At 40.0% G+C, this 17,520-nt stretch overlaps 2 protein-coding genes across 2 annotated transcripts; one reads left to right on the top strand and one right to left on the bottom strand.

The window, feature by feature from the left end:
- Nucleotides 1–755: 755 nt before the first annotated feature.
- MELLADRAFT_91102 (uncharacterized protein) lies at nt 756–2,738 on the bottom strand (the record flags this gene model as incomplete). Its single annotated transcript, XM_007405102.1, has 4 exons — nt 756–778; nt 909–1,458; nt 1,616–2,019; nt 2,126–2,738. The coding sequence occupies 4 exons, from the start codon at nt 2,736–2,738 to the stop codon at nt 756–758; spliced, it is 1,590 nt and encodes a 529-aa protein (XP_007405164.1).
- A 1,100-nt stretch (nt 2,739–3,838) lies between these two features.
- Nucleotides 3,839–4,809, top strand: MELLADRAFT_33341 (uncharacterized protein; the record flags this gene model as incomplete). The annotated part of the gene is made up of 8 exons (XM_007405146.1): nt 3,839–3,925; nt 3,998–4,012; nt 4,083–4,143; nt 4,249–4,311; nt 4,390–4,397; nt 4,473–4,556; nt 4,624–4,654; nt 4,718–4,809. The coding sequence occupies 8 exons, from the start codon at nt 3,839–3,841 to the stop codon at nt 4,807–4,809; spliced, it is 441 nt and encodes a 146-aa protein (XP_007405208.1).
- Nucleotides 4,810–17,520: the final 12,711 nt, after the last annotated feature.

The following is a 17,520-nucleotide window of genomic DNA, read 5'->3' as shown; positions in this document are numbered from 1 at the left end:
AAACAAAGATCGCGTCGCACAATCATTATGTATACACCCTACACACCTCACTTGACTGAACCGCACACCTAAGGCTAGGCTTAAGACTTACCATCTTGAAATTGTATACAGACAATATTTGTGCAGCAGTCCTGAGGCTTGCCGCTGAAGAATACGCAAGCAGGTTTTGTTCTGACAAAAAACACCTCATGACATTGATAAATATTGCCAGGTGGTAAAGCAAGTCTGGTGAGACTCAAAGCTTCTGAAGAAACACACAAGAGTCATCACGTTTGATATTTCTTCACAGGGGAGTCAAGATGGGTAAGCATATGACCTTGATTTGCACCACCACTTCTAATGTTTTCCAAAAACCGCGATCTTTGATTCATTCTGATTGTGAGGTCCACGATATGTACAAGTCAATCAAATATTAGATACTTGGATATGATGGTGAAAGTAAGTCCAAAGATTAAAAAGAAGACAATTTCAAGAAGAACCTGCTTCTACGCCCACAACAGGGGTGATTGCTAGACTCTCTATATAAAAGTACAATGAAAACATATTTACAACCTTCTTTGAACTATTCTATATCATAATTGCAGGTCTCCAATGCCTTCACTCCTTCTGTCGAGGTATATGTACCTAAAATTAATAAGATGACCTCGCATCCCGAATTTCATACAAATATTACAAGATTATTATATGTGGTAGGGTATCATAGATGATGTAATGACTGATGCACAATTCCGGGTAAGACAGTGATCGCGCTACTTTCAATATCTTGGTTTGGATCTCGCTGGAACCCAACAAGAAGTAAAGGGTATTGAGGGTTGGGTTGTAAGGAGTTTTGTCAATTGGGTACCAGAGAGATGGGGAAATATATCAGTATGATTCGTCAAGCTCATGAGTAATTGGAGATATCTTACGTCGTCTGTCCCTACTGTACTGCGAGTGATGATCATCGTAATCAATATAGTCAACGTAATCCATATAACCTTTATAAGCAAAAGATTCCTCTGATCCTCTCCGACTTTGAACAGGGTATTCGTGGCGGGATCTGACGGACCCCCCGTATCTGACGGACCCCCCTGATCTGACGGACCCTCCGGATCTGACTGAACGGCTGGGTTCGGCAAACGACGGCGCGCGCCTTGGATCTGTGGAATTCATTGCTCTTTCCGAAGTTTGATGTGAATAGACTGGGTTCCATTCAGGTTTTGTAGGTAAATCCAGTTTGACTTCAAATGGACCATCTTCCAGCTCGTCGGGGCCATCATTACAAAAACTTTTCTGTGTCTTGCGACTGTTGTTACAGCAGCAGAAATACAGGACAGCGACAAAGAAAAGCAAGATAAACACCAAACCTCCAAAGAGTACGGTGCTGTTAACGACGGGAGCATGTGCGGATTTTGTAGGCGCATTTGCACTTGCAGCTAAAGGTGATCCTGCTCCAGCCGAAGGCTTCAGCTGCTCGGTCTGATTGGTTGGGGTTTTCGAGGCCTGTGTCACATCCGCGGAGACAAACAAAAAAATCGATCAGATATTTTTCTACGGCCTTTTCGGTTCTTCCTGTGGATAGGCCTTGTGATTATTTTGCCTACCACTTCAAGGCTGATAAGAACCCCCGACTCACCAAGACATGTCCACCATCCTCGGGGATTTTCTTGCCTGTAACTTCAGAAGAACTTGCAAGCAGGACTTTATTAGCCGTAATGTTTGCAAGAGGGATTGAAACTGAATTTTTTGAGCTCTTGTTAGAAGAGGTTGAGTTCTGAGGGAAAGATGTTGAAGTTTGAGTTAAAGATGTCGAGTTTTTTGTCGCCGTTTTCTTTGATTCGGTGGGGGTTGAGGGTTTTGTTTGGACATCAGCAGTGCTTTGATCGGTGGTGTTCGCTTTCTGGATTACCGACTCCGTGGATGTGACAGAAGGGTCAGGGGGTTCTAACAAGGGCTGCGCGGTAGTTTTTTGCTCTGTTTCAACGGGAGGACTTGCGTCAGAATCTTTGATAAAGCTTGGGTCTGTACCAGATGAAGTGACTAGTGGCATCGATTTGGATATATGCATCAGCAAAAGTAGCTTTGGAAAGACTCAAACTGGATGAGACCTATGCATGAATCAGACTTCGTATAACAGCTGACTGACCTAGACGAGCGCTTTCACTGGCCTTGACTGTCTCGATGAGAGAAGAATTCTGCCCAGGGATGATCACCGAACTCTCAGAGCTACCTCCTGATTTTGTGGAGGCAAGTAGTTTTGCCGCCGTCGTGTTCTCTGAAGTTTTCGACGGATCATCAGTATCTACCTTGAGGTTCCTCGTCCCGTCATCGGTTTTCTTGGGGTTTGGATTCATGGACTCTAAGCTTATCATTTGTGTGATGTCAGGGAGCTCGAGAAGAGGTGTGAGATCTGCAGTGTTCTTCGTATCCGATGATTGCGTGGTATAGAATTGGCGCTGCCCCAAGTCACTTGAATTCTGGTTTTCCGTTTGTAAATTTATCGAATTTATCGATGAAGATGAAGATGTACTATCTGTTTGCTTTGATCGATAATTTTCGCGGGCAGCATCCAAAACTCGATTTCCGGTGAGAGACTGATTGTAGACTGTGTTTGAGGTGAGGGGAGTGGCTTCTTGATCTTCTGGACCCAAAACGGAGGCAAGCAGCTGTTTGGCCGTGAAACTTCCGTTGCATGAGTCCAGCAACAGACAATAGCCCCACAGGGCCCAAATGAGCCACTGTAGGCGGCGTTTTCGCATGCGAGAGTATTGATCGCAGTGAGAGAATATTTTGAGGTAGAATTATTGCCGATTGAGTGAGGGGGATAGACCCACGAGTCAGACTTGTAATGCCTGAAAAAGATCCAAGGAGTGAGTCAAGAAAGAGAAAGTTTAGATAGGACTCTGGATGATTGAATATGGGAGCTCAGAGCAGATGTCCCTGTAGAGTCTTGATGATTTTCCAGCGATATGCGTGCCAATCACTCTTGCTAAACGATAGCGACTGCCGAAAGTTAGTTGAAGTCTTAGATTCGATGGCATAGCGTCCGGGCCAAGTCGACCCAGCTCGAAACTCGTCAAGCATGCATGGCGAGAGAGCTACCTGGTAATGTAAAGAGACCAAGCAACCGGAGAAAGGATGGATGTATTTTCGGTGGCGAAGCAAGACACATGGCACGGTGACGTAGGTTCAGCAATCGTTACACCGATTGATGTTGACAACTGAGGTCTAGGTGGTGATCACAAGGATGTTAGTTCGTTTGGCTCGGAGCCCAAACTAGCTGTGAATAGAGATCGAGGTGAGACATTTGGTTGTGATGGTGAACTTGATACCTTCCGACACCGCTTCTGGATTGCAGAGGTTGTATGCGCGCATCCACACGTGATCCACCGCTGAACGAGGAGTACAAATGGACATCAACAGACATCAACTATTTCCCCTGCGCACCCTTGCAGAGTTGAAGTCTTGCTAACGACAGTCACTCAAGACGACACAGGACGAAGGCGCGCATACAACGTTTGAAGTCTTGAGGAATGCAGCTTTCCGGTTTGAAGATGTGCCAATGAGAACCGATTGAGTGTGGCAGAGTGTGGCGATTAGGCGAATTATGGTTTCAGTGCACCCATTTGAGGAATGCAGAATGTCTGTAAAAATTGCTCTTACAAAGGGTTCAAAGGAGGGTCTGGCTTCAACTTCATAACATTAGATTGGATTTGTCTCCATGCATTCATCGTTTCGCCTCTGCATCAGTTCCCAGCCCTCACACATTCCTTGAACAAAATAAATTCAGCATAAACTACATATTTAACGTCCCGCGCTTTCCTCACCAGAGCCTCATCAAATTCACGCTTTCGATACCATGACTTTCTCGATCCTCCGTTTCCTCCTCTTGGCGCCGATCTTCTATCAAGTCGTGAGAGCAGACGACAACAACACCATCGCTCCAGTCAGTAAATCCTCTATATGTATACGTCAATGTTGATGGCGCTTGATGCTGACCAGCTGGCCTTCCTTGTAGTCCTCTTTCGCGGGTGTAAGTGTCGAAGCGACTCTATGTAGCATGAACCTTTCTGATATTCAGATCCACTTCGTCTATTATTCAGAACATCCCACCTTGTGCAGTAGCGTGCATAACTGAGCAGGCCAATAATTCACCATGTGGAGGTCAGGGAGATCCTTTCTTTGCTTCGTCGCATCTCAAAATCTTGTCGTCTTCTCAGGCCATTAAAACTCCAATCTTTTCCGTTACACTCCCAAACCTCTCTTTAGCCATCTCCCATGTCAGTTGCCTTTGCAACGATGGAAACTACCAAAGCGCTATATCTTCTTGTAGTAAGTTCTTGGAATTTCACCCATGTAATGGTCGGAAGAGCTAATGAATCAATTCGCAACTTCGCGCATTGTCATCAGTGCAAAAGGTTCGTTTCCCAGCTCACTTATCATCCACGTCATCTGGTGATGAAAAGACTAACCCTTGACACTTTAATTTTTAGACCTGTGATTCTACGGCTGCTAGCTCGGCTATGACTTATGCGACGAGCTTGTGTGCTTCGATTGGTATAAATGCCGCCGCACCGGTAGGGGACCCCCACTTTGATCGCACTTTGCTAGTAGACTGACTACTTCCTTCTCATCAAACTTTAGACTTCAAGTTCAGCCAAGGATAGCGCCCGCTGTAAGTCAGACCGTTATTCCATCCAGTCTGAACCAAAGGCTGACGTGCATGTCCCGACTATAGCCGCATCCCCGCCGGCTACCATCCATCCATCCTTGGGTCACATGTCCATTATCGGTGCAATTCTCTTATCAGGGGTCGCGCTTCTTGCGTAATGCCCGACGTGACATCTATACAAGACCAGAGCCACACACATCTGATTTAAATGATTGTAAATGAACCCCTTCAGCCGGGCTTCTCGTCCTCAATCAATCAATCCTATCTTGGAATTACCAATGTGTTGTTATCTCGCCCAGCTAACATGTTGTATATATATTTAAGGCCACTCCAGCCTGCCATCCATTTGCTGTTGATTGTGCAATCACACCAGGCTCAATATGTGGACACACTTGTTCACAACCAGATGGGGATGTCTGGGCATTTTATGTGAACCCCCGGCCGCCAGATGTGTTGACAAATATGGCCCGGCACAACATTGAAAGCCATACATGTTTTCTTGTTCAAATGAGCAATGCTTATAAGTTTCAGCCCACTATCATCAATACATACTCACATCAGTGTAATTTTGGTCAAAGGTTGCTGTGATGCTCTTGGCTAGCCTTGTGTGGTGTCCAAAATGCATGGTATACGCACACAAACATCAACTTTAAACCAACATTTTGTGTCACTGTTTTCCAGATGACATTCTACATGCGGCTGAATCTTAGAGTGAGCCAATCCCAGACCCCCTCTGTAGTGTGTAGTCATCTTTGATATAACACATACTTGCCATATTGGGTCCTATAGTACACCACAACCTCACTTTTTATGGATTGAACACGCTCAGGGGGTTGTGATGATCCACAGTTGTAATTTGGAAGAGACCCGGCAGAGTGCCGGCTTCCCCAGTACAGGATAGGTCATTCAGTTGCCATTGGTTAATCACTTCTCCTCTAACATTCTTCATTATTGCCTTTGGTAAAAGGCCACATTTCTAATCTCTCCACTCCATCAATGCCAGCCGCGGCCAGCCTACTGAAACCAGAAATATGTTCTCCCCCTTTTCTAAGCAGTACCACACCTCTGCTGGTCCCAATGCAAAGCTTAAGATAGTGGTGGTGCATGTTGCAGGGACAAGCGCAGTCTTGTGCTGCACCCTTGCACTTGGGTCAGGTCAAAACTGGCATCAAGTGCACAGGGGCATTGTTGTGGGTAGACAAGACCCTTGTAATTTCATCCAGATGTCTGGACAATATGGAAGGGATGATTGGTTCAGGCTTGGTCTCATCTTATTGGAGCATAAATTTACCAGCAGGAAAAACACAATGTTACACTTCACCAACCTCACTGTCATTTCAGGCAATGACAAGATGGACACACTGGCAATCACACCGGTGTACTAGCAATTTCTGCAATCTGGTGTTGAATCTGTTCCATTTAAGGACTGATAGAAATATCATGATCATTGGAATGAGCTACTCTAGTGAATACTCAGTGCTAACAAATGGTGTGGATGTCTCAGTATTGGGTTTGGAGCACCAACATCCAAACCAATCTGACACAAAAGTTGGTATTGTATTGCATTGCCAATCTGAGATCAAAAAATGGATTTCTCCACATAAATTCACCCAACCCAACATGAGAAGTCCCCTTTTATCATATTGGGTATTGGCAACACATTTCAGGATTTTCCTTTTCTTACCTTGAAAAGCCTTGAAACCAATTTTTAACTACCATATTTGAGCAATACAATATAAGTCGTGTGAGAAAACAAGTTGAATAGCTATTTGAGTGGATGTGGCGTTGCCAATAAAAAAATTTCCCTGGGGTAATCAGGTAAAGGTAAGTAAGGCAACAAGCCACACGAGCTTTGAGGAGCTAAACAAAAGTGTAGACAAACCTGTGCACAAGCAACAGGATGTACGATGGAGGTCAATAAAGGTTCAGATACTAAAAAGTCGTAATAAGATTCTTTTTGGTCAGAAACAAAGCATACCTTGGGTAATCAGGTAAAGGTAAGTAAGGCAACAAGCCACACGAGCTTTGAGGAGCTAAACAAAAGTGTAGACAAACCTAACAAACACAACAGTTAGTGAGCAGAGAAAAAGAGAAAGAAAAATAGAATAAAAAAATAGACATACCTGTGCACAAGCAACAGGATGTACGATGGAGGTCAATAAAGGTTCAGATACTAAAAAGTTGTAATACTATAAGGACGTATAAGAAGATGATAAATTAGACTTGAGTGTATATAAGAATTTATGTAGAGAAAACACTTACAGATTCTTTTTGGTGAGGAAAAGAATCTGGGTGAAAGATAAGTGCCACTATATATACAAACACACAGCGGAAACACGAACACAATTAAAGTAACAAAGAAAGATAAAAGAAAAAGAAACTCAAGTCACATTTGACTTATTCCCAAAACAGACTATATGAACCTCAATCCAATCACCACCTAAATTCTCATCGCTCTTTAACTCTTGATTAGTAAACTTCTTCATAAACCAACTTGAATTAAATACCAATCTTGATGTAACTTGATGATCATTAAATTAATTCGTCTACACACACACTGGAAGTCCTTGACCATTAGGTCAAAAAGAGAGATAGTATGTACAATATCACAACAAGTTGCCAAATATTTTTATCTCCATGTTGTATTGGGTATTGGTTCCAATATACGGGCTGCCCAATACAACATGAAAAGGGTCCGATATATTGTATTGTGATGGATTTGTACATAGGTGCCATTGTGGTGTTTGTCAGACATCTGAATGGAGAGCTGGCTTCATTACAAATGTCAAAGACAATGCTGATTGATAAAAAAAAGTATGTACACAAGTGGTCTTGCAATCAGGATTGTGACTGATGTGTTTATTTTGAATTTGTTTAGCAAATTACCGGTGATGCACAATGAGTGAGGATAGTTCTTGCCAATTACCTGTGGTATACAGTCTTGACTAACAAAAAAAAATGTGGGTACCATTGGGATACTTGGTTGTAAGAATTTGATAAGAAATTGAAGGACTTCCAGTAGTAGAAATGATGAAATTTCTACATAACCTTTTAATCCTATTTTTAGAAAACAAAGCCAATTTCAATGACCCAATATCACTGTTGAAATTAAAAAGTGGTTCTACATTTATAGCTTTTGAACAATACCTAACAAAAGTGTTGGTAGTTGAATTAGGTGAGTGACTTGATTACATGTCCATGTTAAATAATCTGAGAATTTTCTTCAGGTTTGTGTAAATATTGAACAATTTGTGAGGCTTTCTGTATAGTTATGTGAGTGTAAGTATTGTAAAAATGTGAAAGTTGAACTTAGAATCCAGAAAATTTCTGAATATCATGAAAACGTAAAAGATTAAACCATTGAGAAAGGTTGATAGATTTGCAAAAAGGTTTGAATTTTTATTGGACAATGATCTACAGGTCAAACCTTCAGCATTGCTGACATATGTTGTTTTGTATTGACCCAAAGCAACATTCTGAAAGCGCCAAATATCTAGCAATACAGATCAAAGTGAATCAACATATCAATGGTTTATAGACTAAAAAACATCAAAATACAAAAGAACAATATACACACCTTGTTGGTCTAGTATCTAAGACCCAAAAAATAAAACTGCATATTTAAGGCTAAGAAAAACCAAAACATAAAGATAAAATACAACTTACTGGTCCAGTAAAAACTGTCACAGATCTGGAACACAAGAACAAACCTGCGCCAGCAACAGCAAAGTTGTGTGTTGCTCAGCGCAGTGTTCTGGTTTTGTAGCCCCACCACACAGCTTTGTTGGGGCTCTTTTGCTGTGGTTTACCCCACCTCTCCCTGCCTGCCTGGAGGTCCTTGGATTTTCCCTTTTTTTCCAACCACAACATACCAGGGTTTGTGGACCCTGAGACCGCAGCACTTGCGGCTGTTTTTGCCCCATCGCAGCCCTGGGGTTTTCTACACTAAGCCAAAATAGTCATGTCGCCTGCATGTTTCCTCACATTGTACCACCACCCAATGGAGACCAATTTTTGCTGCTCCAATAATGCACCATGGTATCCTCTGACACTTCATATGGCATCATAAATCTGTAGCAGCTGCTTCTGTATCCACAAATCAAGAATATATAGTTTGATAGACTTTATCATGTAAATTTACTGACTTACTGGGGTTTGAAAAAGATCTCAGATAACAAAGGCTATTTTTGCACTAGAATCAAGACTTGAATCTTGGATATCTTCAACATGGACCAATATACATATACATCAAATTTCATATTCATTTCTGTGATATGCTTTTCCAAATTGAGACCAGCCAATTCCTGTACATTACATAATTTACTGTCAAAGATTGGTTCCAGAAATAGTGGATTCCAATCACACAGTATCTAATGATAACTGTGAACATCATTCAACTTTCTCAAGTGGGGAGGGGAAACAGATTAGGAGTATAATTTATCCTAAAAGGGTCTATCATTGCACACCTGAGCCATGACACCCACACTACATATGTGCAGCAGGCTGAGTGAATAGGTGGCTACCATGTACAGTCCCCTCCAAGTGGTTTACGCAATCATTCAAGTTCTGCACCGGCGGGGCCAGGGCCTGTTGCGAACCCGATGATTATGAAACCTAGACGTGGGACGTGTACATACAGGTTTGCTCAGTTATGTCCTCATCTGGGTGAGTGAATCAGAGGTAATACATGCTGTAACTTTTTTTCAGCGTGACAAAATCATTGCAAAGATTGACTACATACACTGATTCATAGTTTTGCTGTAAGTTTGTCAACCAAACTTCATGTAGCACCATTTCTGTTACTGACAAATGGCTACCAGAATGTTGCCTGAGTAGCCTTGATAATATATGTAGTGGATTGTTGGGACAATTTTGTCAATGGCAAGAAAGTTACATGATGTATCACATGTGATTGATTTATTCAGATACGCAGGCAGCTGAGCAGACCTGTTGTACATGATAGGCAACTATCAACTAAGCCTTCTGCACATATGTAGTGTGTGTTATGGCTCAGGTGTGAAGTGATGGCTCCTTTTATGACAAACTATGCTCTTAATCATTTTCTGCTTCCCACTTGGGGAAACTGAAAGATTTTACAGTGTATACTGTACTTTACAAACATGCACCATACCATTACAATAATTTTACTGTAATAATGGTGGATGCTGTAAACCAGTGCTATGGCCCAGTGTCGTATCTAAAGCTCAAGATTTACAACACCTAAAAAGGGATAATCTACCAAACTTTGACTAGTAGAAGAGGTCTAGGACTGCCTTCTACAAAGAAATCATCACATGGGGTGATTCGTGACCGCTTTGTGATAACAGAGAGGTAGATAAAGGCACTAGATCAATAACTCAATACTTTTAGGTATTATTATCAGTTTTTAAAGCACCAAAAGATCAAATTATATCATCAACTAGCTATTATTAGTATTATTCACAAAGAAGACTTGCAGCTTTAAGTTTTCACACGTAATTAAATTTCTTCTTAGCTTTGAAGGGGCTGATTCAAGTGACCTTGGTGCAGATATAGTAATTTAATGATGATTAACAGCACTATAACAAGGTATAAAATGAGAAAAAATGGGACAAAAGCCTGTAAACATCCACCACCAGCATAGAACTTCTTTACACACACCCAACAAAGTAACCAACAAATCTTGACAAAATCCCTCAAAATCCCTCTGATGTAATCTTATGATAAAATTGTTGCTGAGTTTCAATAAACACAGGCATACAAGTTGATGATCAATATGCTTGTAGCCAATTTAAACCAACCAATCTGGATATAAATATGTATATAGTTGTCTATTCTCATTCTGCTGTCTTGTCCTCATCTTAGAAAAAAAGACTGTGAGCTGATTGATTTCTTTGATCTTTATTTTATATATTCACTAAACACTCATCTAACCTCTGTCCTTCAATTACAGTTTATCTTGAGTGCTTCTCTATCAGGTCCAGATCAGATCAGAACCCACTTGTATTTTCTCAACTTGAGGTGCATATTCTTTTTTCATCATCTTTGTAAAGAAAGATTTTATCTCAAGTGCTTCTTGATTAGATCCAGATCAGACTATGAACCCACACGGATTTTCCCAACTTTAGACTGTGTTCCAAGACTTTCACAATTATTACTAGTAGATGACATGAATTAAGCTGTGAAATTGATTAATTGAATCATATAAATTTTTGCGAGATCTTCTAATGATGTATACAGGTAATTTTTTCCTAATACTCTTAGCTGAAAACCATTTTTAGAAGCTCAACTTCTTTCTAAAGTGCTCCAATTTTTGATTACTATAGCTCATCTTGCAGATCTTGTAATTCTTATCAATACTTGGCATTACATGACCTACTTCTGATGTGCGATGAAAGAGTAATTGAGCCAAAAAGATTGATAAAATAAGCTTTTGGTGTGGTAAATGCTGTTACATGTGTGCATGTAAGGGCAAGAGTCAAAATTCACACCATTCTCTTTGTTTCCTTATAACCTTTTCACAAATCCTGTGGTACTAGTGGTATAGGACCCCGGTATGCTCCTATGAGGGGTACTGATGTAAAAAGATGACTTTTGAGCTCCCGCGTAATTACGCTTCATGGGATTATGCACTACTGTCTTAGATTTTGCCGGTTTCTGCTCATTCCAGAGCTGCTTAAACATACGATACAGCCAATTTGAAAGATTAAACTGTCTGAAAGTATGGGTAAAGCAAGGGGCTTATCTCCGCAGGAGCTCAAAAGTCATCTTTTTACATCAGTACCCCTCATAGAAGCATACCGGGGTCCTAGTGGTATATTATGAAATGGAATAAAATGATTTGATTGAACTATTACTTGTCCTGACCTGACAAGTTTTGACATATGTGATTAGCTGAAAACCTTCATTTTTGACAATTTTCACCCTTTTCACCATTTTTTGCTTCTGGTACTAATTCCTACCCACTACAAGATACTTGTAGATCATTCTATTATTAAAATTGACTTTTAAATTATCATAAACCTATTTGAAACCCTCAAATCTATCTAACAACCATTGAATATGAATTATAGCTGTAGTACTGTTGTTAATTACCATCCTCAAATGTCCTTTTTCCTCTAATAATTTCACTCCTCTCTTATCAATCCTCATGGTGAATGTTCTTGCTAACTAATACAACCCTGCTATTTCACAATTCAACATTCTTGAACCATCAAACAAATCTTAGTACCCTAAAACCCATTGAACAAACTATATGTTCTTCATCTTTTATCCCAACTTTAAGACCATATCATTAAGGGTACACAAACATTAAAAACCTGTATCAAAAACCCATATAAAAAACCCATTCCAACCCATTTTAATTTTGGCTTTTTGTTGGGAAATCTTGAAATTAAAATGGGTTTCAGCAGGTTTTTCATATGGGTTTTTGATGCTTGTGTACCCTAATCAAATTAATCTTACTAATTTCTATTTTTATGATTTTTTGACCTTTTCTTCTTTACCTACTATCATTCATGTCAGCCCCAAGCGCTATTACTAGTACCAAAGGGCTGTGAGAAATGATTATAAAAGAATAAAAATAATAAGGGTACACAAACCTACAACCCAACATGAAAACCCATGTAAAAAACCCGTGACAACCCATCTCGATTTTGGATTTTTTTGACGGGTTTTTTCTGATGGGTTGCCTTGGAAGGTTTGAACGCCCCAACCTGTCGTAACCTCTTGAATTTGATCAGTCTCATTTCCACAAGCCGCTGATCATCTCTCAACACCTTCACTCTACTCATCTCACTTTTCAAATGACAACGATAACAACAATGACAATAAAACAGACAACATCTCCGACATCATTAACATCTACATGGTCTCGATGTCAAATTTTTTTTCATCTTGTCTCAAAGATATACAAAAATCAATTATCACTCTCACCATTCAATCCAACCTCACCTTCAATGACTTACACTATATCTCTTCTCCGATTTCAAGTCATGATGAATTCAATGGGATTCAAAATATCACACAAATCATTTATGAACATCCTAAAGTGCTATTTGATTCTAGGAAAACAAAATAAGATACACAAAGTTGTTTTCAAGTTGTCCTTCTTCCAGCTTGATTCCTTTTGAGTCTTTCTAAATTGAATCCTGACTTGTCTATCTCTGAAGATATCTCCAACGGTTGTTTTGTACTCTTTAGTTGATGAGTAGAAAGATTTCAGTTTTTCATATTTTGTTTTTGTTTTGTTAGACCAGTTTTACAAAATAAGGTTATTTTGGAACAGATATGACATAATAGGATTGAATTGTATGATTAAAGTTGATTGCAGTGGGTGTGGCTGTGGTTTGTGAGGTGATTGGTCTGTGTTGGGGTGGTGAGTTGTGTATTTATGTAGTCACTTGAACGAGGAGGGTGTGAAGGGGTGTGATCGATTGACCCAACTATTTCTTTCACATGGGTGATAAGATCTGGCCAAATTTCAACCCATCAGAAAAAACCCGTCAAAAAAATCCAAAATCAAGATGGGTTGTCACGGGTTTTTTACATGGGTTTTCATGTTGGGTTGTAGTTTTGTGTACCCTTAATACCTACAACTCATGGCTCAGTTTCAAGAGTCAGTTACATATGTAATTACATATAGTTACATATGAAATTACATATGTACACACATGTAAATCTAAACAAGAGCTTGCACTGAGTAAGAACACCTTTCACAAGTGCACATCACATGAGTTACACATGTGCGTAATCAAATAATAATTAAATAATTGAAATTATGATTACATACAACAAGTGAGTATGTAATGAAACCACAAGTTGTGCATAAAAGATTTCCAGGGTTTTGAGTATATAAAGAGCTCTCTGACCCGCCAGGAAAATCCATCATCATTGTTACATTCCAGCAAATCATCAACAACTTCATCAATCAGATAAATAGAGTTCTTGTCCTCATTGTCAGACATTATAGATTTCTCTTATTGATCCTTACTTTGGTAATTTGTTGAAGTTCTTTTGAAGACTTCTCTCAGGAGGTGATCCTTGCAGTACTGCTCACGTTATTAAGGGAATTCAATAACTTGAGAAACTTAAAATTCACGGGAGTTCCTTGGTGTTCAGAGTTTAAAGAACTTTAAATATCACTAGGCAATATTTCCTTTGATTAACAAACTCTAGAGTAGAGTGTTGTTAGCTTGGGCACAAACCTAGACTGTTGTTTCTACTCTACATCCTGCTAGAAGACTTTTTGTCTTCCATCAATTCCCGGATTTGTATCCAAACCCTTTCTTAAAAGGTCATCTAACTGAAGTCAGTGCTGATTTGATCACACTACTTCTTAACAAACCTTGTTTTTGAACCTTAAAACAAGGTTCTCACACGCTTAATAAATTTAGTTCATTATCCCACCCTTTTCTTTAGTGGTTTACTAGCCTAAAACATGCTAGTAGCTCACAATTCATGAATTGTATAATTACTTTGTATAACAAAAAATTGAATTGATCAAAATTAAATCAAAATAACCAGTTGACCAATAATCATAACCAATAAAAAATAACTTTGACCAAAAACACACCTATTCCATTTGTTATTTTTTTTTGCTTATTTGAGAGATCATACTCACCACACCGGACTTGTGGGTTTGGGGCTGGTTGTGCCACCAGGCCCAGACTTTATGCAACCCAAGGGCTTTCAAAAGCAGCTTGGCTTGGTCGGGGCAGAGCCAGAAGCCTGAGGCCAACCTGGCAGGGTCAGGTAGCCAAAGGCATCATGGATCGGTGCTATTGGTGTAGATTGGTGATGATTAGCTTGCAGGTAAGTTGATTGTCCTTCAAATTTAGTTGGTCCACTTGTTGTTGAGTTGAATTATCTGAAAATATTGACGGCAACCCGGATGGGTCACCCCCCTGAGATGCCTGCAGATTTTTTGCAAGGCTCATCAGGCTAGGCTTTGTGGCCCCAGGCCCAGCCATGGAGGCTCTAAGATTATGCTCAGGCAGATTGGGTTGGTCAGGGTCAAGCCCCCTACTCTAAACATTTGGATGCACATCTTTTGAAACACATGTAGCACTGTTTGGCCCTGGGCTTGCCCCAAAATGCTTTCTGATACAACTTCTGAGCCATTTGAGATAGGATAAGGATGGCACTATTTGGCGCCCGGTCTAAAATTACCCGACGCCCGCTTTTTTTGGGGCCTTTTTTGAAATGCCCGGACTTTCTCAAGCCAAATTTTACCCCAATTTCAGTCAAACCGCTTTTATTACAAACCTGGTGAGAACCGGACAAAACCCGGGCATATTAACCATCAAATTGGGCACTGACCGGGCATTGGCCAGATACATCCCGCTTCAGAAGCGGGTGAGAGGGTGTCTTTGTCCTTTTCATCCTCATCCCAAAGCGGAAGAGGGCTTGTTGACTCAACTGACACCACATCCCAAAGCGGCAACCATCAAACACCACTATCTTACCATTCTCCTAAGATGGTAAGTTCTCTTCTTTCTTCAGACGTCCAGCGGAAAGAAACACACTGACACTTCTTTCAACCTTTTGTATAGGCTTTCTTCACACTCACTGTCACCTCCCTTACCACCAATCGTCCACTCTATCAAGTTGTCTTCCAACCAACTATGTTGACTATCACGCCTCCTGCTTCATCATTGGCGGGTTTGAAAGACTCCAACACTGATTCTCGTGTACCTCCTCGACAATTGCCGCCACCTCAACCAACTTGTTTCCCCTTCAATCCATACATGATGAACCCTTTCATGTTCCTGTTTCACCCCAACTACTGGTCTTGCCCTCCAGATCTGCCATATCAAACCTCAGAAGTTGAAGAATCAACCGCTCAACACAATCTTGACTCATTCAACTGGCAAGATCCGCATGGTTATTATCACCACGAGTACCGCCAGCTGATGACCAATTGACAATCTATACCTCGTCCTATACCCGCAAATGAGAGCTCCACTTCAAATATGTTGTAGAACTCCTACGCAGTGTAGCGTAGGCTGAGCCGGAGAGGGGAAGAATCACCACTCGAGAGAGCGGATGAAACTACAGGCGCTGTGAAGCTGCCCTCGTTCTTCAAAATTGCTTTTGAATTTAAGATGAGATTTCTCTACTTTTCACTTCTTTGTCTTTTTGAGGTTGCTCAAAACCTATTTTACACCACACGGTTGGATGCGCAGCACTGAGCGGAGTCTAACACTACTACACACAACTCTACACAAGTTTGTAGTACTGAGATATGTGAACTCGAGTTTGAGTGTTGATTGTTACGCTTGTGTAACACAGCTGTACAGGACTGGAATAAATTCCTGAACCTGACTTGACCTGGCCTCGACTTGGATCAAGAGGCAGGTTTGGCAAAACTTGATGTAAATCACACAAAGTGTAATTATGATAGTAAAGAGGGGGAATGGGTTTTATTGACGGCGGGGTTTTATCCGGAAGGTAGAGTACTCGGACTCAGGGCCAAATTTTGATTTTGAAGTAGTAAATATAATAATTAAATAAAATAATAAGACTCTAATAAAATATAAGACTCTAGACTCCAATCACCGAGCTCAGCAAAAAAAAGAAAGAAAGAAAGAACAAAACAGAACACTCAATAACAATCAAACTCAAGGTAGGAGCAATCTTCTTTGTCTCTGTTATCAAAGAAGTTCTACTACTGACTCAAAAAAAACTATACTCTTATTCAATAACTTTTAGGACTTAAACTTCAAATACACAACACGAATGATGGACACTAACAAAAACACTCGATAACACTACCACTTTTACTATAACAAACACATAAAACAAAACGGACACACACAAAAATTGATCAACAGATGGATTGATGGATTATCCCCCCTTCTCCTCTCAAGTGAAGCCCTCTTTATACCTTTCCTCGATCCCAGACCCCAACTCGATCATTCACATCTCAGCTATCTCAACCCGAACCTGTTCTTTTCCTCAGACCGATCATTCTTAAAGTAGTTTTATCATCTCTTCTACTATGTAAGTGTTTTCTCTTCCTTCTCTTATTTGTTTTCTTATATTGTTCATCATCTAATATTTTCATTCTACTTTAACTATGATTTCTCTATAGGGATTGTACCCCAAAATCGATCATCCTATCAATACCATCTTCATCATGCTCTATCCAATTTCGATCTCGAGTTCTGATATCAATTTAGTTTCAACTTTGGACCTCAAAATCAAACTTTCTATTATCTTTCAAATTCGATTTTGATCTCTGATTTAAGTATGATTCAAGTATGAACCAAGGTGAGTCTTGTATTCATCTTCTAAGGACTGTGGCTCCATTCAAATCGATCCCAGCCCCTTTCTAACTACCACCTTCAAAATTTGTCATCAAACTTTCATATCTGATTTGTTTCTTATTTCACAACCCACTAACACTTCTAATTGTTTTTTTAGGTATATACCCCAAAATCGATCCTCATGTCAAATATGTGGACACTCTTCAATTAAACTATAACTTCAATTCATTCTTAATCTTATTCTCGACACTAACACTACTTGATTTTCGATTTTGGCCTGTACATTAGGTGTTTATTTAATGCATCTTATTGTCATATTTAAAGCTTCCTTGTAGTTATTTTGTGTTTGTTTCATATGTATATCTTCAAATGTATTTTGAGTTGGAATCAAATAATAGAGACTATAATTGACTGAAATGATTGATAATAATCTTGATTGAGAGTGAATGTGCCATAGTGAGAGGATGATTCCAATATTGAATATGTTCTCTATGTGTGGTATCTGTTGATATATATTAGAATGATAATCCTATTGGATCATTAGACTGACAACTCAAAATGAGCAAAGGGAACTTGTTTGCTTATATATATGAAAGAACGTTCTTGTTTGATTTGATTACC

This window comes from Melampsora larici-populina (assembly GCF_000204055.1).
Source record: "Melampsora larici-populina 98AG31 unplaced genomic scaffold MELLAscaffold_3, whole genome shotgun sequence".
In the NCBI taxonomy this organism is placed as follows: Eukaryota; Fungi; Basidiomycota; class Pucciniomycetes; order Pucciniales; family Melampsoraceae; genus Melampsora; species Melampsora laricis-populina.
The sequence above is the reverse complement of the archived record's forward strand: the minus strand, read 5'-3'. Positions and strand labels throughout refer to the sequence as shown.